Source organism: Bufo bufo, chromosome 3 (assembly GCF_905171765.1).
Source record: "Bufo bufo chromosome 3, aBufBuf1.1, whole genome shotgun sequence".
NCBI classification, from domain to species: Eukaryota; Metazoa; Chordata; class Amphibia; order Anura; family Bufonidae; genus Bufo; species Bufo bufo.
This window is the reverse complement of record NC_053391.1, coordinates 599,094,432-599,115,105: the sequence shown is the minus strand read 5'-3', so window position 1 is coordinate 599,115,105 and position 20,674 is coordinate 599,094,432. Positions and strand designations below refer to the sequence as shown.

Here is a 20,674-nt window from a genome sequence, read left to right as displayed (position 1 = left end):
CAATCCCTCCCTTAAACTTTGCACACCTCTAATGGCAATGCAAAGAAAAAAATATTTCCATAGTTTTAATTTTTTTTCAGTATTAAACACAAGAAAAAAAATATATTGTGGTATTACTGTAATCATACTGATGGAGAGAATAAGGTTAACAGGTCAGCATAGGTAAAACCATAAAATCTAACTCAAAAAACTATGACAGAATTGCATTTTTTCCAATTCCACCCCATTTGTATTTCCAGCTTCTCACTACATTGTATGCAATAGTAAACAGTGCTGTTAGAAAGTAAAACCAAGCACTCATGTGGCTATGTGAATGGAAAAGTTAAAAAGTTATGGCAAAAAGTGAAAAATGAAAATACAAAAATGGAAAATCTCCCAGGGATGAAAGAGTTAACTATTAATTATGACCACAATATTGAGTATATATCGTATTTTTCATCCTATAAGACTCACCTGCCCATAAGACACACCTAGGTTTTAGAGGAAAATAAGATATTTTTTTTTTCATCAGACCTCAGCTCAGACCCCCAATGTTAATCATAGCTCATTTAGAGCCCCATTCAGACCCCCGATGTTAATCAGACCTCATCACAGACCCTCAATGTTAATAAGACCCCCAATCAGACATCAGATCAGAACCCCAATGTTAATAAGACCTCCAATCAGACCTCAAATCCAATCCCCAACATTAATAAGAACTCCAATCAGACTTCAGATCAGACCTCAATGTTAATAAGGCCCCCAATCAGACCTCAGATCAGACCCCCAATGTTTATAACACCCACATATAGACCTCAGATCAGACCTTAGTGTTTCTAAGACCCCCTCAGACATCAGATCAGAACCCCAATGTTAATAAGACCTCCAATCAGACCTCAAATCCAATCCCCAACATTAATAAGACCTCCAATCAGACTTCAGATCAGACCTCAATGTTAATAAGGCCCCCAATCACACCTCAGATCAGACACCCAATGTTTATAACACCCCCATATAGACCTCAGATCAGACCTTAGTGATTCTAAGACCCCTCAGACCTCAGATCAGAATGCCAGTGTTTATGACCCAAATCAGATTTTAGATCAGACCCCCAATGTTTATAAGACCCCCCAATCAGACCTCAGATCACACCCCTATGTTAATTAGCCCCCCATGTTAATCAGACCTCAGATCAGAGAAAGAAAAATACATCAACTTACCTCTCCTGTTGTGGATGCCGCTGCACTCCTGAGATCCAGCTCCTGCTCTTCCTGTTGTGCAGTGTTTTAACTTGAGTTTGCACATTGTGAGGTCACATAGTGCGCCAATGTCCTCACAGAACAGCGTACCGCTGACGAAGAGCAGTGAGTACAGAGCCCGCACAGGGAGCGCTGCTTTCACTCCTCCCCAGTTTTCTTGTACTAATGAGCTCTTACATAATGGAAGTGCTCATTAGTATTTGACCCACTTTGGTCTTATAGGGCAAAAAATATGATAATTGTAATTTTAGGGTGCGATTTTTATCTCCTCTTCCCCATATTGTACCTTGTTTCCATGCATAAATAAAATATATTGTTTTGTATGTCCATATGTATGTTATGTCCATATCTAGCTGAAGTTGAGGCTGAACCCTGACACATATGATGTATGGAATAAAATAAAGAAATTCTTCGATCCCAGTTGGTGAGTACTTGTTTTTGGCTTTTTCAAATAGGCCATTCGGCTATTGCTGATAATCGACTTGTTGTTACGTCCAGAAGGTTCTGAGATTGTATCCAGATGATGGTGAAGCGCTTGGCGCTGCATTTTTTGTTTTATCCTTAGTGATAATTTTTTTCTAAATAAGTTTGCAAAATTAAAGTTGTGACTAGAACTAAATTAACAGGTTCATACAAAAGTCTCAATGATGTACAACTATGCTTCACATACACGGAGTAGTACTGCTGCCCAACTGAATGATTGGAAAGGTGTAATGTCCTTGCCTAAATGGATGTATTATTGAAGACTTTTACTGCACCTAGTTTTACCTACCTCTGTACAGCACAGCAATCCAGGGTAAGTCCTATTGACACGATAGTATATAGTTTGGTGTATAATCTAAAACAGTCATATACATTACTTACACTGTTGATCCAGGGGATGTAAGAGGAGACTTTGGTAAACACGGATGGTTTCTGGTAGTAATTGCATCCCAGAGAAGACACAAAGCTGACAATACCATGGACTTGATACACACCATTGACAACGCAGCTGAGGGGTCCACCGGAATCACCCTAAAGTGCAATCATGAAGAAGCATAGACTTCAGTAGATAGCAATAAGTTTTTGTATGTATAGTATCAGGGTAGGGATGCACACAAATCTCATGGGACCCCATAGCAAAATGTATTATGCCCCCCTCCTTAATTTCCCATTACATCCTCACAGGCACCGCAAATCACAAAGAGCAGTGCCCCAGATTCCTGACAAATGTACATTATTTTTTTTATTGAGCAGAAGAAATTCTACTAAGAAAAATTTTATATTAAAGAAGTCGCCTTTGGCCTCACTTTATCTGACTTCTATGTCGGAAAAAGTGTAGCAGGTGCTTCAAAACCATAATGCTTATTCTGATATATTTCTCAATGGCATAAATATGTACATTGATAAATCCCCACCATACAGCTGTGAATCACTGCTTCCCTTTGCAAAATATATTACAAAGCTAACTGCTTGTATCCACCACTAGGGGAATATCAGAGCATAGGAATGTATACAGTTACTGTAATAATCTCTTTGCACTGAGCTCCCCCTAGTGGCAGCTTCATGAAAATGCAGCACTTTCACCCTCCCCCTGGGTCCCATAGCAGTTGCGTAGTCTGCCTCTATTGAAGGTACGCCACTATATATGCAGTGATATGCTGGTTAACTGCTAAAAGGTTAATACCAAGTTAACTTTATAAAGAGTTAATACTATGTTCATTGTTAGAATTTTTAGGATTTTATTGTGATACTGATTCTGATCTATGTACTATGTAACCCAAAAAGGCTATGGATGGGAAGGAAAAAGTTAGCTGGCAGTTCTTACAGTTACTGGATAGTGCCCTGGTCCCATTTTACCCTGGTTAGTGGTCTCTGCTAGTAAGCAAGCAAGAGAGGGGACATGCTTGGTGTGTGTTGCTGCCAAGTAGGCCAAGACAGATCCTTCTCCAGGAAAACACCATTCCTGTGAGTGAAAGCTGCCAGAAAAGCACATTTTCTGGGAACTACCTCTGACAGAAAGAAGCATTGAATTATTGCAGATGGTTTAGGACCATGTGGGCTGTGCTTGGACCTAGTCAGTAAAGGTAATGCATGCATATGGCTTTAGACTACTGCCTGTGGTCTGGGTTTATTGCTTCTGGCGCCCGTCACACTACTGAGACAGAATGGCCATCAGATCTAAGACTGCCACCTGTGACTGTACATTTCAAAGAAATATTGAGGAATTGCATGGCTTTGGTCATTTGGGAAGATTGCTGGTATATTTAGAGAGAGACTCAGGGACGACCACCATCATAGCCACCTCCTATACACCGCAATTTTGGGAAAAGCATACTCTGTGAAATACTTCAGGGCAGTGCCTACTGCATGTATTTGCACTCTAACTCCTATAATCTATTCAGTAAATTTATTTTGCTATAATAAAGCCAGCCCAGTCATTGGTTTCTATAACCAATCATTATCATCAGCCTCACATTTTCCTGCCTTCCACCTCACTGCTCATTTCTTAATATCAAGGGTACCCCAGCCATCACCAGGCAGGAGACCCCAAAAGTCCAGGTCTTGCCCCTATATTCACTGCATGCGTGGCCCGGGAGAGAGCTGGAGCAGGGATTAGCCACCAAAGCAATCTCATTGCCTCAGCCACCACTCCCATTTTCTCCACCCAACGCCTCCTCCTGCGTTCCAGTGTGCAGCATAAACATAGTATGTATATTTTTGAAGTATATTTTGTTCATGTAGCCCACTTAATATCCAAGTGATTTAAAATGAATGTTGATGAATCTTGGAAACACTTGCATTGAATAACCATGACTATTGTATGCAGTTCTACATTCAAGGAGAGCATTGAAAGATGCAACTTACAAAGCAAACAGACTTGACTCCATCTCCACCAGCACAGATCATGCTGGACTTGACAGTGGAACCCCACCAGGAGCTGAGAGAGCAAGTTGGGTAGGCAACTACAGGCAGAGTGACTTGCTGGAGAATAGCAGGAAAAGGTCCAGTGGCTGTGCAGAAACAATAGTATCTTAATATCATAGCAATTAAATGCAATTCTTGTAGTTAAGTTATATTTAGGTGCATACTACACATACTACTGTACATACATATAACAACTCCCTTCTCATATATATATATATATATATATATATATATATATATGTATATTGTAGGGATTCGCTCTGGTATTCAGACGCAGTATAGAGGCAACAACAAAGTCTTTTGAAATAAACCATTCAGTGTTTATTCACACATGAAGTAAATTACAAAACAAAAAGTCTGCTTCAAGGAAAAGAGTCACCTTGTGATTCTGGTGTTCGTTTATACCATGCGGCAAAGAAGAAGTCCTTGGACAAAGACAAATCCACCTGCTTTCACAGCAACAAGGTAGCAGGCCTTAATCCAGGCCCAAACTCGGCCTGGAACGTGGGGAGTAGTCACCCACCCATCACTTTGGCTACTCCCAGTAAGAGCCATCCCGGATCAGCTATACAGCCATACTAAAATAGCAAAGTGTCAATCAGCATTAGCTGCCGCTGACACCTGAAAATACCGGCTCTTACTTCACCAAGGCCAGGAACCTCGGTGACACATACCTTCCGTCAACGACGGACCCTTACGCCTTCCTACAATTTATATATATATATATATATATATAGATATAGAAAAATAAGGCAGCACAGAGGATTCAATCAGTGGAAGGGTGCACGGCCCAAAGGATAAGCAGTCCTTTCAATACAAAAATATCAAAAATTTGTATTTGTATTTGACACTCTTTTGAATAGAGTGAATAGGGCTGTAGGGCATTTTCCCTTTATAAAGATGGCTGATGTTGCCTCAGTTGTGCTATGCACATGTCAGCAGTTACGTCTTCCTCTGTGCTGCCGATGTGGATACGTACGTTATAATGGGCATGCGCACTTTGACCCTGGACACACTGAGCCCGACATGTGGAATTTGCCGGACGCCATGACCCTGGATTAATGAGATATTGTATCGCCTCTCCCCTCCTCCCTCTTCCCCAGCTGTATGTATCCAAGTATGATGAATTCACTAATTGCACTATGCACTTTATACATATGAACTCTATTTGGTAATTATTAATAATTTATGAATTTTGTATATTGCAACACTGGATATTATGAATATAACTATGTTAATTGTTGGATATTACTTATCACTATCACATAGTTACTTGGATGCTTTAATTTATGATTTTGTGAAAGATGTATTCATTATTTGTGAAGGTTTGTGTATTAATTGTTTATTGATCTGGTATAATTATGTTGGTTATAAATTATGTTGCACTATGTCCTCACTATTGCTTGAGAAAGGATCTAGTGCTGAGCCGAAATGTTGCGCTGCCCACTTGGGTGAATAAAAGGTGATTGTTTATTCATTTATTTCCTGGAGTGCTGCCTATTTTTGATATATATCTATATATATATATATATATATACCGTATATACTCGAGTATAAGACGAGTTTTTTGGCACATATTTTTGTGCTCAAAAAGCCCCCTCGTCTTATACTCGAGTCTAGGTCTGTATTATGGCAACTTACATTGCCATAATACAGACCATGACATGTTGGGGGCCGGAGAAGCTGTTACTTACCTTTACAGCTGCTCCAGTCAGCTCCCAGCACGTCCGCGCGGCACCTCTGTTAAGCTCCCAGTGTAAATCTCGCGAGACACGCGGGCCGCGAGATTTACACCGGCAGTAAGTACCGCCCCCTGCACAGCCTCCCCTCCCCCTGGACAGCCCCCCTCCCCCTGGACGTTCCCCCCTCCCTGGCCAAGTATGAAGTAAGGAGGGGGGGAACAAAAAAATAAAAATAAACAACCTGATAAATATAAAAAAAATTAAAATAAATGCCCAGTTGATGGGAGTCTGACTCCCTGTATTTAATGCAGAGTGTGTGTGTATATAATGCACACACTCTGCATTAAATACAGGGAGTCAGAGTCAGACTCCCATCAATCTGAGTCACCCTCTTGCAGATGTGTGTATATAATGTAGAGTGTGTGCATCATATACACATACACTCTGCATTATAGCTGCATTTCCCACCCTAGTCTTATACTCGAGTCAATAATTTTTCCCATTTTTTGGGGGTAAAATTAGGGGCCTCGGCTTATATTCGGGTCGGCTTATACTCGAGTATATACGGTATATATATATATATATATATATACATAATCAATATGTGGTGTGACTGTCCTTTGCCTTCTAAACAGCATTATTTTTTCTAGGTAGACTTGCACACAGTTTTTGAAGGAAGTTGGCACGGAGGTTACATAGTTAATACGGTTGAAAAAAGACATAAGTCCATCAAATTCAATCAAGGGATAGGTGAGGGAGTGAATCCCAGAAGAAAGTGACACTTTCTACACAATTTCATAAACATTAATGTAATTTATTTTTAAGAATTCATCTAAACCCTTTTTAAAACTGTCCACTGTTCCTGCTGTGACCACGTCTGGAGATAATATATTCCACAGATTCACAGTTCTTACAGTAAAGAAACTTTTTCTTCTCCAGTTTGAGGCAGTGCCCCCTTGTCTTTTCAGGAGATTTTACATGGGACAATATTTTACCATATTTTCTGGATGGCCAATTTATATATTTGTATAGGGTAATCATGTCCCCCCTTAGATGTCTCTTCCTAAGAGTAAATAAATTGAATTCTTTTAATCTTTCTTCATAACTAAGACCCTCCATACCCCTTATCAGTTTAGGGTACTTTCACAATTGCGGCAGAGGATTTCGGCAGGCAGTTCCGTCAAAACACATGCAAACTGATGGCATTTGTCATACGGATCAGGATCCTGATCCGTATGACAAATGCATTGAAATGCCGGATCCGTCTCTCCGGTGTCATCCGGAAAAACAGATTTATTTTTTTCACATTTTTTGCGGTCTGAGCATGCGCAGACCGCAATGCCAGATCTGTTTTGCCGGAACACTCGGGGCCGGATCTGGCATTAATGCATGTCAATAGGAAAAAATGCAGGATCCAGCTTTCCGGCAAGTGTTCCGGAATTTTGGACAGAGATAAAACCGCAGCATGCTGCGGTATTATCTCCGTCCTGAAAAGTCAAAAAGACTGAAGATATCCTGATGCATCCTGAACGGATTGCTCTCCATTCAGAATGCATTAGGATAAAACTGATCAGTTCTTTTCCAGTATTGAGCCCCTAGGACGGAACTTAATGCCGGAAAAGAATAACGCTATTGTGAAATTACCCTTAGTCGCTCTCCTTGTTACTTACTCCAGCTATAGGGCATCCTTTCTATGAACTGGTGCCCAGAACTGAACTGCATATTCCAGATAAGGCCGCTCCAAAGATTTGTAAAGTGGTAATATTACATGCCTGCCCCGCGAGTCCATGCCTAGTTTAATGCACAGATTGTCTGTAGATACAGGCTGTTCTTCTGAATAACATGTGTAACACCCCAGAGTGGTGTTACCACTACTGCACCCTGCTACTATCTCTAATGGGCTAATATGTCATCTTATGTATGTCTTTTCAGGTCCTCCACAATGTACATTCATAATCTTGTTATGCAACTGTTTATTACATATAATGTGCCTGGTTCACCAGCAAGTGGCAGCGTAAATGGCAGAGCTATCCTTAGAGAGAATGGAACTTACCATTCCATTCTCCCCCCTTTGGGCAGTAGTGGGCCAGTCCTGCTTGCTACCAGAAAGAGATAAGGCAGTTCTGGTTTGTGCTGGTTGAGACTCTATGTTGGAGCTGCCAGGATTCTAACCTACTTTTTGGCTGAACCTAAGTCCGACTACAAGAGTGAAGTGCAGCATAAAGAGGAAACAAATACACCAAGTTAGCTTGTCAGTACAGCAGAGTGAGAGAGAGATATAACAGAGTTGAGTTTGCCTGCCAGTTTAATGCTAAAGCCTGCTGGAACTAAGACAAAGCCTGAAACTGTTTGGAGAAACGTTTATTAAAGTAAAGCTGCCATTGAACTTCATTTCAAGGTCTGGACTCAAGTTATTTCTTCATATCACTCAATTATTCCCCCTATTTATTGATTCGGAGCCAAAGCCTGGGGTCCAGCCGTATCTAGGTAGGGGCACCATGATACACATAAAGAGACATTTTAGGCCGCAACATACCACTCAGCATTTTTTACACCTGGGGCGCGTTATAGGAGGGCCCTGGGGGGAGGCGCCCATTGCATATGATTGAATCATAGGATTTTTTGCATCCATACATATAGTCATTACCATTAAGGGCAATATCACAATGGCACAGCGTTTTTACTTTACAGTTGCTGTGTTGGAATACTCTTTAGTGCTGTATAACACTGGGCACGGAGAGACACCTTTGTACACTGGGTGGGGTTATTGCTGATGTATGTAGCCATGTGTCATCCAGTGAGTTTAACATTTGTCATAGGTAAACTGTTTGAAGGTTTTCTAAGAAATGCTATCTTGGAGTATCTCATTGAAAATAAGCGAATAACGCCATATAAGCATGGCTTCATGAGGGATCGGTCATGTCAAACTAATTTATTCAGTTTCTATGAGGAGGTAAGTTCTAGTCTGGACCCGGGTGAGTCAATGGCTGTCGTATATCTTGACTTTTCCAAAGCATTTGATATGGTACCACATAAAAGGTTAGTACATAGAATGAGAAGCCTTGGAATGGGAGAAAATGTCTGTATGTGGGTAAGTAACCGGATCAGTGAAAGAAAACAGAGGGTGGTTATTAACGGTACACACTCAGATTAGGTCACTGTCACTAGTGGGGGTCAGTATTGGCCCTATTCCGTTCAATATATTTTTTAATGATCTTGTAGAAGGCTTGCACAGTAAAATATACATTTTTGCAGAAGACACAAAACTGTGTAAAGTAATTGACACAGAAGAGGACAGTATACTGATACAGAGGAATCTGGATAGATTGGAGTCTTGGGCAGAGAAGTGGCAGATGAGGTTTAACAATGACAAATGTGAGGTTATGCACATGGGAAGGAATAATACAAGTTACCAGTACATACTAGGAGGAGGTGGCGATGGTGAATTCACTAAAAGAGTTCTGGATATATTTCTGGGAAGTAATAATATTATAGGTTATAGTTATTAGATTTATGGAGAGGTTATTGATCCAGGCAGTTATTCTGAATGCCTGATTGGAGTTGGGAAGGAATTTCTTCCCCTAAAATGAATAAAAATTGCCTTCTACCTCACAGGGGTTTTATTTTTTGCCTTCGTCTGGATCAACTTGCAGGATAACAGGCTCAACTAGATAAACAGATGTCTTTTTTCAGCCTTATAAACTATAATACTTGGAAAACCCTTTAAAGGGGCTGTCCCACAAAAAATATTCTACAGTTTTCAAACCAGCACCCAGATCTGAATACTTTTGTAATTACATCTAATTAAAAATTTAGTATAGCCACTGAGTGTTTCAGTAAAATGTAATTGTATAGCGTCATCTGCTATATCTTGTGTTTCTTATTTCTTTGTCCGGCTCCCTAAGATGGTTGCACATGCTCAGTTTCATCCTTCAACTGCCTCCTGAGCTGTGATAGGGAGAGCTGAGACACGCCTCCTGAGCTGCAGCAGAAAAGCCACTCCCCTTGAGATGCCAACTTAAAGGGATTCTGTCACCAGTTTTTTACCCCCCCCCATTTAAAAATATGGTTATGTTCATGGAGCTCTAGCGATTCCTAATGTGGTCTTATAACCGAAATCTGTAGGCTCATTTTGTCTAAAAAACGTTATAACTAACCTGTCATTCATCTCACAAATGTGCCCAAGGGGATGCTCATGTCTTCCAGATGCCGCCCGCACCCGCCGCCGTTCGTGCCCAGCTCCTCCTTTGCTGTCATCAGCGCCGCCTCAGAATCCTTTGCTACGCCTCCGGCTCTCCCTCACTCCCCCCTCCTTCTTCTCTAACATCCCGCGCGTGCGCACAGGCCTCTGACAGGCTGGCGCCAGTGTTCAGGTCATCGGGAGGTTGAGGAGGTTGAGCGAAGTGCCGGCGCATGCGCACTTCGCTCCATGAAGCCGAACGGAGAAGTCCGCACGGGCGCATCAGGCACAGGCCTGTGCGCACGCGCGGGATGTTAGAGAAGAAGGGGGGGGGAGTGAGGGAGAGCCGGAGGCATAGCAAAGGATTCTGAGGCGGCGCTGATGACAGCAAAGGAGGAGCTGGGCACGAACGGCGGCGGGTGCAGGCGGCATCTGGAAGACATGAGCATCCCCTTGGGCACATTTGTGAGATGAATGACAGGTTAGTTATAACGTTTTTTAGACAAAATAAGCCTACAGATTTCGGTTATAAGACCACATTAGGAATCGCTAGAGCTCCATGAACATAACCATATTTTTAAATGGGGGGGGGGTAAAAAACTGGTGACAGAATCCCTTTAATATAAATCTAGCAGAGCAATGAATGGGGAGATCTCAGGATCCATGTAAGGTACAGAGATGGTTTAAGGTTTGTTTGCCATGTACTATATGATGTCTGATTTCTATTTTTTACATTAATCATTGGATAACCCCCTTAATATATCTGCCCCACTGTATTTTAAAGTACAATAAAAACTTACTGCTGACTCTCCCCCATCCGGCAATAATACAGTTGTAGTTGTTGGGCAGGGTGTATCCACTTGTTGGCAGAGTGGCCAATTTCACAGCACTGTTCAGGGTAGCACTGGAGGCCAGCCACAGGATAGCAATATCATATCTGTATGGAAAATGATAGCAATGTATTCATGGACATCATTCAAATATTTGAAAGTCTTAATGGTATTACAGTACTAGAGGTAAAATAGCTTCTTATGTAATGAGTAGTGTTGATCACGAATATTTGAATTTCAAATTTTTATCGCGAATATAGGTACTTTGAAAATTCGCGAATATTTCGAATATAGTGATATATATTCATAATTTTGAATATTCAATTTTTTTTTTAATCAGTACACATGATCCCTCCCTGCTTCTAGCTTGTGTGCCAATGAGAAGGCTGCAGTATATTTGACTTTAGGAGTAGTGTTGTTTGCGAATTTTCATAATGCAAATTTTTCAACTTACAGCTATTACACAAAGAAGATTATAGCACTATATTAGCTAAATTGCTCTATATTCGGTTTTTTTTTTCGAATATTCGCTTTATTGCTATAACTTAGTTTTTTCGAATATTCGTAATATTCTAAAACAAGAATATATAGTAATATAGCGAATATTCGAAAAAAACGAATAGAGAGCAATTTAGCTAATATAGTGCTATAATCTTCTTTGTCTAATAGTTGTAATTTTTTTCTCATCTGAAGTTCAGATTGGAAAAAAATTACAACTAAAAAAAAAAAGATTATAGCACTATAGTAGCTAAATTGTTCTATATTCGTTTTTTTTGAATATTCGCTATATTGCTATATATTCTTGTTTTAGAATATTACGAATATTCGAAAAAAAGAAGTTATAGCAATATAGCAAATATTCAAAAAAAAATGAATATAGAACAATTTAGCTACTATAGTGCTATAATCTTCTTTGTCCAATAGTTGTAAGTTGAAAAATTCTAAATAAAAATTCGTATTACGAAAATTCGCATCACGAAAATTTACATATTACACGATCATTACCTTGCAGATTTTCAGAGTAAAAGAAATCGTAGAATATAACGAATATTTGAATTTGCGAATATTCGACGAATATTCTACAAAATATTAGCGAAATATCGCGAATTCGAATATGACCCCTGCCGCTCATCACTAGTAATGAGACAGCTGACAAAGCTTTATAAAATGTCCAGTTAGTGTCTCTGATTTGATTGTAGGTAATATAGTATTGTGAACTGTTATGTTTTTTGGCATGTACTTTCCTTTTCTTATGAAATCTTTTTACATGTTAGTGAGTATCTTACCCGTTAGCAATATTGCTGGGGTTCCACAAAGAGTGTTTCTTGTAGGATGAGACGGCAATGAACTGTTCAGAGCCTTCGTAAGAAGCAAGATTGTATTCTCCAAGGTCCACTCGGTAGGTACCAGGTCTGTTAGGAACGAATTAAAAGTTAGAGATTGTGGGTAGAGATGAGTGCATTTCCGGTTATGAAATTCGTTTGAGATTTGCTTATTGGTAAGAGGTGAATTGCGTTATGGATTTGGTTACCATGGACCATAACGCAATTCTATGACGGAATGCATAATGGAATGCCTTTACAGGTAGAGATAATAGGACTCCCCCGCATAACGGAAACGGGACAGATCTGTTATGGAGGCCATATACTTCTATTATGACGGAATGAATAACAGAATGCCTCTAAAGGCATTCCGTAAAGCATTCCGTCATAGAATTGCGTTATGGTCCGTAACGCAACTCATCTTTTACCAGTAAACGAAGAGTGAAGGAATTTCAAAATATGAAATTCACTCATCTCTAATTGTAGGTTTAAATTTAGTCATTTTCAAAGCAAAGGTTCCTTATAATTTGCAACATGCAAAAGCTTCAACTTGAATGGGTCTGTGATCCATCCGCACCGCTAAAAAATAGAAGATGTTCTATATTTTTGCAATTCTGAACCACGAGCGAAACCCCACAGAAGCACTCCATAGTGCTTCCGTGGGGTTCAGCGCCTCCATTCCGAACTGACCTTCCGGATTGTGGACCTATTCAAGTAAATGGGTCCACATCCGTGAGTGCACACAGCCGGTGCCCGGAAATTGCGGACCTGCTGTTTGCGGGCCGGGCAACGGCCATGTGCATGAGCCCGAAGGCTGGGGCCACACATTTTTTTTTGCTGACGTTTTTCTGCGCTTTTGCATTTTTGACAAACAGTTCACACAGCCATTTAGAAAAAAAAAAAGCCTCTAAAAGAACACCACAAAAAGGCAGCAAAAACCGTAGATGCCAAGAAAATCGCATGCCCTTTTTCTGGCATTGTTTTAGTGGTAAGAGAAAGTCCGGAAACAAATTCATGTGTGTAAGCATCCAAAAACCCTGGTAACATACATGCAGTTTGTGATGGCGGATAACCAGCTGTCTGCCATATGTGACTGGGTGCTGAAACTATTCATCTATAAAATGGGCAATAGTTTTTCAGTTTGCACAAGGACGTTCTGTTATCTTTACACCATTTTTAAAGCTTTGTTCCTGATTAGCCATTAATCAGGATCCAGCATACTGCATGTTTGATGGGTTCGGCTGTGGCCATTCCTAATCTAAAATGTATTTCAATACATGACATTAATATAATGTGAGGAGAATATAAAAGTTATGATTACATGTCCATGCAATGAGCAGCAGTCAGCACACGGTTAGGACGAATGAGGGTTCCTCCACAGTTGTGGTACCAGTAACCACCAGACAGATATTGAATAGAAACCTGAAGGGAGTCAATAATAAAAAATATTATTAAATACATAATTGTTAATGACACTTTTCTTAAAGAAGTATTCCACTCTGGGATATTTCCTATCTCCATAATGGGGTCCCTCCCTGAATTGAATGGAGAGCATCCAACCTTCATACATGCTATGGAGCTTCCAAAAACAGCCACGCTTACTCGGTTATTTTTGAAGACCCATAGCAGAGGACACCATGCATGGGCAGTGTGCACTCCGTTCACTTCAGGACCCTGTTCTTGAGATAGGAGCAGGCCTCAGAGGTGGGACCTGCACCTCTCTGACATTTATAGCACATCCTATCAATATAATAGAAATGTCCCTGATGAGAGACCTTTAAATCCAATGTGAAAGATCATTATTTTGTAATCAAATGTGGCACCTTTTTCCTAACCAGAAGAGGTTTTATGCATTTTATTAGACACCTAAATGATCAGATGTTATGTTCTTAAAGGGAACCTGTCATGTTGTCGGAGCTGAAGACAGCAGGTTATAGAGCAAAGGAAGAGGAGAAGGTTGATATGTGGTTTTATAGGAAAAGATTCAGTATACGGTAACTTGTGTATTCATTCATTTAAATTCCTTCTTATTCTAGGCTTTAAAGTCAGGGAGGCGGTCCTTTCAGTGATTGACAGCTATCTTTGTATACACGGTCATAGTAGAACTTCCTACTTAACTTCCAAGCCCAGAATGAACAAGACTTTAAAAATATAACTTATTTAAATCTTTTCCCATAAAACTGTATACAGTATGTCTGTTTAACTCCTCCTGCTCTATAATATGCTGCCTGCTGATTATTTCCCATTTTCATTATGACAGGTTCCCTTTAAAGGAGTGATTCAGTCCTCTTTTACTTATCCTAAAGGGCTTATCCCATGACTAATGTATAAAATGAAAATCAGACATCACACAGGACATGACAATCTCTTTCTAACAAAGCTAGAACCAGCCCTGTACCTCACATGGATCCAAAGATCTCCCCATTCATTGCTCTGCTAGATTTATATCAAGCTGACAGCTCAAGGGGAGTGTCTTTCTTGCTACACTTCTCTCCCTATCACAGCTTAGGAGGTAGTTGAAATCATGAAACTGAGCATGTGCGGCCTACTCAATGAGCCAGATTAAAGAAATAAGAAAAAAAAAAACTGCAGGTGGTGCTACAGACACTTTTTTTTTTTAATAACTCAGTGTCTATACTACTTTTTTATTTACATGTAATTATAAAAGTATTCAGATCCAGGTGCTGATTTAAAAACTTTTGAATATTTTTCATGGGACAACCCTTTTAACCTGTGGAGGACCTCCGCCGTACATGTACGGCGCTGGTGGACATGAGTTAAGGACCAGCGCCGTACATGTACAGTGGGCTGAACGGGCGGGTGCAGGAGCTGCGCCAACCTAATCAGCGGCACGGACCCGAAAGTCACTAACAGACAGATTCCTGCTGCATATGCCGGCATTGATGAAAACACAGATGCCAGCGGTCAAAGCTGACTGCAGCATGCAGAGGGTTTGCGGAGGGTTCGGGTGCCCTTCGCATCTCCATCGGTTCGCCACGCTGCAGTGACGGGGACCCGATGGCAGACAAGGCAAGCCCGATGTCTTCCATAGGTATCGGGGCTTTCTGTATATAGAAGCCTGTGAGATCCAGCCCCTTAGGCTGGGTCTCACCGGCAGCCTGTCAGCATAAAAGCTGACAGTCAATGCATTACAAAGGGGATCAGACCCCAGAAGTTGAAGTCCCAGAGGGGGACTGAAAAAAATGTAAAAAAGTGTTTTTCATAATAAAAAAAAAAGTTTCATGTAAAAAAAAAAGCCCCTTTCCCAAAATAAAATACATAGAATTGTAAAAAAACTAATGAAAAAACAAAACAAAAACAGACATATTTGGCATTCCCACGTCCATAACGACCAGCTCTATAAAAATATCACATGATCATCCCCCTCACCTGAACGCTGTATAAAAAATAAAATAAAAACTGTGCTAAAACAACCATTTTTTTTGTCACCTTACATCACAAAAAGTGCAACACCAAGGGATCAAAAAGGTGTATGCCCTTCAAAATAGTACCAATTAAACTGTGACCTCATCCTGCAAAAAATGAGCGCCTACATAAAACAATCAGGCAAAAAATTAAAAAAACTATGGAGACACTAAAACCAGATTTTTTCTTGTTTCAAAAATGCTTTTATTGTGTTAAAAGTGAAATAAATAAAAAACAGTATACATATTAGGTATTGCCGCGTCCGCAACAACCTGCTGTATAAAAATATAACATGACCGAACCCTCAGGTGAACACTGTAAAAAATAAAAAAACAATGTCAAAAAATCCATTTTTTGGTCACCTTATATCAAAAAAGTGTAATACCAAGCGATCAAAATGTCACATGCACCCTAAAATAGTACCAATCAATCCGTCATCTCATAAAAAATAAAAAAAACAAGCCCCTACATAAGACAGTCACCCCAAAAAAAATAAAAAACTATGGCTTTCAGAATATGGAGACACTAAAAAAATCATATTTGGTATTTTCGCGTCTGTTACAACATGCTCTATAAAAATAACACATGATCTAACCTGTCAGATGAACATTGTAAAAAAAAAAGTGCAAAAACATCAATTTTTTTGTTAACTTGCCTCACAAAAAGTGTAATATAGAGCAACCAAATATTCATACCTACCCTAATATAGTACCAACAAAACTGCCACCTTATCCCGTAGTTTACAAAATGTGGTCACTTTTTTGGAGTTCTACTCTAGGGGTGCATTAGGGGGTCTAAATGTTACATGGCAACTTAAAATTATGCCAGTGAAATCTGCCCTCCAAAAACCATATGGCGTTCCTTTCCTTCTGCGCTCTGCTGTGTGCCCGTACAGCAGTTTACGATCACAAATAGGGTGTTTCTGTAAACTACAGAATCAGGGTAATAAATATTTTTTGGCTGTTAACCTTTGCTTTGTTATCGGAAAAAAATTGATTGAAATGGAAAATCTGCCAAAAATGTGAAATTCTGAAATTTCATCTACATTTTTCTTTAATTCTTGTGGAACACCTAAAGGGTTAACAAAGTTAGTAAAATCAGTTTTGAATACATTGAGGAGTGTAGTTTCTAAAATTGGACCATTTATGAGTGGTTTCTATTATGTAGGCCCCACAGTGACTTCATAACTGAACTGGTCCTTAAAAAGTGGGAAAAGTTCTGAAAAATTTCAAGATTTGCTTCTAAACTTCTAAGCCTTCTAACGTCCCCAAAAAATAAAATGGCATTCACATATGGGACATATGGGAAATGTAAAGTAACTATTATATGAGGTATCGCTATCTGTTTTAAAAGCAGAGAAATTTAAATTTGGATAGTTGCAAAATTTGGGATTTAAAAAAAAAAAAAATGAAAAATATTGAATGAAATTTACCACTATCTTGAAGTACAATGTGTCACGGAAAAAAAAAAAATCTCAGAATGGCCTGGATAAGTAAAAGCCTTCCAAAGTTATTACCACAGAAAGTGACACATGTAAAATTTCCAAAAATGGCCTGGTCTTTAAAGAGGACCTTTCACCACTCCTCACATTCCTGTTTTGATAGCTCCATGCATTCCCCATGTAATAACAATTCCGGAGCATCTATTATTATGGCTCTATGTTGTGCCAGTCCTATATTATTTGCACTAGAAGTTATGAATTAATTGCTATTAGCCTTCAGTAAGGGTACATAGGGGAGATAACCAGTTAGGGGTGTGTACCTGCACAGACTGACTCTATCGAATCAGTGCTGCCATTTTCAGACTGTGCAGGTACACACCCCCAACTAGTTACCTCCCCTCTGTACCCTTACTGAAGGCTGATAGCAATTCATTCATAACTTCTAGTGCAAATAATAAAGGAATGGCACAACATAGAGCCATAAGAATAGATGCTCCAGAATTGTTAGAACATGCGGAATGCATGAAGCTATTAAAATAGGCATGTCGGGAGTGGTGAAAGGTCCTCTTTAAGGTGAAATATGGCAGGGTCCTAAAAGGGTTAGGGTCCTTTCACACTTGCGGCAGAGGATTCCGGCAGGCAGTTCCGTCGCCGGAACTGCCTGCCGGATCCGTCAAAATGTATGCAAACTAATGGCATTTGTCAGACGGATCAGGATCCTGGTCCGTATAACAAATGCATTGAAATGACAAATCCGTCTCTCCGGTGTCATCCGGAAAAACGGATCCGGCATTTTTATTATTTATTTTTTTTGCGGTCTGAGTACCTGCAGACCGCAATGCCGGATCCGTTTTTGCCAGGACACTCGAGGCCGGATCCAAAATGAATGCATTTCAATGGGAAAAAATCCGGCATTCTGGCAAGTGTTCTGGAATTTTGGACGGAGATAAAACCACAGCATGCTTTTTTCCATTACGCCATTCGCCGTTTTTTTTTTTAGATTTTAATATTATGGGCGTTTTCGGTCGCGGTGATACCCAGGTTGTTTATATTTATTGTTATTTAGTTGTTTTTTTTTATTATACGGAAAGGGGGGTGATTTAAACTTTTATATATACCGTATTTTTTTTTTTTATCGTCATTTTAATGCTCATAAATGACCTTATAAATTATGTTTTTTAATTTTGACCTATAAGGAATTTTTTAAAATGACAATTTCTTTTCATTTTGCTCATTTCTTATGTTGGCCTGCATTTTGGTGGCCAAAATAAGAATTGCAGCATTAATGCTCTGAATTTCTTCATAGAGACTCAGAACATTGAGTGCATGTACTGAAGTCCCGATTGGCCGATTTCAGGTTTTTGCGCATTCAGGAGCCTTGATCTCACTTGATCAGGGCATCTAAAGCATTTAATTTCCGCGATCGGCATTGTTGCAGTAATTAGCCGCAGGTCTTTCCTGTTTGAAACAGCAGAGACTTGCCGGCCATGACACCCGGTGCAAGCGTGAGCGGGCGTCTTGCTTGTACGGCGCTGGTAGCGAAAGGGTTAAGAGTCCTTCAGACATTTTTTCCACAACAGAAGTTAAACTGTTGCCTTGCGCCAATCACTTGGCACTGTACCAGTACCTAGAGAATCTTAAAAAATTATAAACAGGGGCATATCAATGATTGAACTGAGCTCTTTAAGAACTCTTGGGTGTAATCCATCTGGACTCGGAGCCTTTTTCACATTTACCTTATTTAACTTAGCTTGGACCATATCTACAGTTGGCCAATTGAGTATATTACTAGATGTACTAACAGCCCTAGCACCACAGATATCAGCTCCTTTCTCTTCTTTTGTATATACAGAGCTAAAAAACAATTTAGTAACTCTGCCTTTTCCTTATCTTCAGTGACTAACCCCCCTTTACCGTTATTTAGGGGACCTACCTGCTCCGACCATGGTTTTTTAGCATTTATATATTAAAATAATTTTTTGCTCTCTTTTGCCACCTGCTTTTCGTTTTGTATTTTTGCAAATTTTATCTCCTTTTTACAGATTTTATTAAACCCTTTGTAAACTTCATAGGGTACAGCTGACCCCCGCAGATTTGTATTTTTAGATGCCCTTTTTTGTCATTTATTGCCCTTTTTACAGTAGCTATAAGCTATGGGGGGGGGGGGAGGGGGGTTAATGTTAGCTGTTTATACTTGTTACCTAAAGGAATACATTTTTTGTGTGCAATTACTCAATGTGGATTTAAAGCTCTCACATTTATCCTCAGTATTATTATGTGGCAGTAGCTGCTCCCAGTCTATGCCCTGAAACGCTGTCCTCAACCCAGGGAAATTAGCCTTTTTAAAATTCAGTGTTTTTGCTCTGTCTGACAGAGTTTGCTTCTAAAAGTTTAGGGAGAATATAATTATATTGTGGTCACTATTACCAAGTGTTTCTAGAACAGTAACATTTCCAACAGGTTCTGCATCATTAGAAATTACCAGATCCAACAGAACATCGCCCCTAGTGGGAGCTTCTCTAAACTAGCCCATAAAGTTGTCCTGAAGCAAGTTGAAGAATCTTCTCCCTTTTGCGGTTGAGGCAGAACCATGACCCCAGTCAATGTCTGGAAAGTTAAAATCTCCCATTATGACCACTGTGCCAGCCCGCTCTATTTGGTTATACAGTTGAGCTTCTATCTGCTCTGTGATGTAAGGGGGGCTATAGATTACAGGTTTCAACATCCTCACCATCCACACCCACAATTGCCTCTTTCACACTTGTCTTCAGATCACTCCTCACATATAGGTACACGCCACAGACTTTTCTATTGACCATGTCTTTCCTAAATAGTGTAAACCCCAATATTAACAGCCCAGTCATGCAAAGAGTTCAACCATGTCTTAGCCACACCAACAATATCTATGTGTTCTTCTAGTACCATAGCCTTCAGCTCCAGTTCTTTTGTGGGACTGACATACAAATGTGGAAAACACATGGATGACGTCATGCATATGTCAGTACCACAAAAGATAGAACATGTCCTATATTGGTTCTTAAACTGCAGACCTCAAACCCATAGATGTTAATGGCGCTGCAAAAAAATGCAGATCACACACGAACAGTATACTTATTTAGCAGATGTGCATATTGCAGACTGCAAAACGGATATAATCGTGTGCATAAGACTTTAGATACATATGTCAGGAGGCAGGATCATGCAAGATAGGATAAGATACACAACTCAATAGGCAGGATCATACACATGAGAATCTTTGATACAAGAACAGCAAAATGTATCACAGATAATAGATTTACATATAGAAGCTCACCAGACATCTGACATGATAAGCTTACATACACACCAGACAGTATTATACAAGATGGGATTAGATTCACAGTTTAGCAGGCAGTTTCGCACACAACAGGCAGGCTGTGTATCAGGCATAGCAGGCTGTATAGTAGATGATAGATTGGATACATATTGGATTTGATGTGCTTGCTGATTTAAGCTGTTTATTGCACACTGGAGATAGTTAGGAAAGAGCCTGTGGACTGTCAGTGATGTGATTTAGACACCGAGTGAGAATTAGACTAGCAGGATTCTTGTATGGGTGTAGTAACATGGCCATATGTAGTGGTAGTAGCACCTGCAGACTAAACAGTG

The 20,674-nt window shown here is 39.9% G+C and overlaps 1 protein-coding gene across 1 annotated transcript in view; it reads right to left on the bottom strand.

Annotated features, from left to right (window-relative positions):
- LOC120993952 (chymotrypsin-like elastase family member 1) overlaps positions 1-20,674 on the bottom strand; it is a 47,623-nt gene that overhangs the window by 7,999 nt on the left and 18,950 nt on the right. Inside the window, exons 4-8 of the mRNA XM_040422414.1 lie at positions 13,481-13,581; positions 12,124-12,249; positions 10,808-10,944; positions 4,086-4,231; positions 2,011-2,252 (exon numbers count right to left, since the gene is read on the bottom strand). Of these exons, the coding sequence (XP_040278348.1) occupies positions 2,011-2,252; positions 4,086-4,231; positions 10,808-10,944; positions 12,124-12,249; positions 13,481-13,581 (752 nt within the window). The remainder of the gene's footprint in view (positions 1-2,010; positions 2,253-4,085; positions 4,232-10,807; positions 10,945-12,123; positions 12,250-13,480; positions 13,582-20,674) is intronic.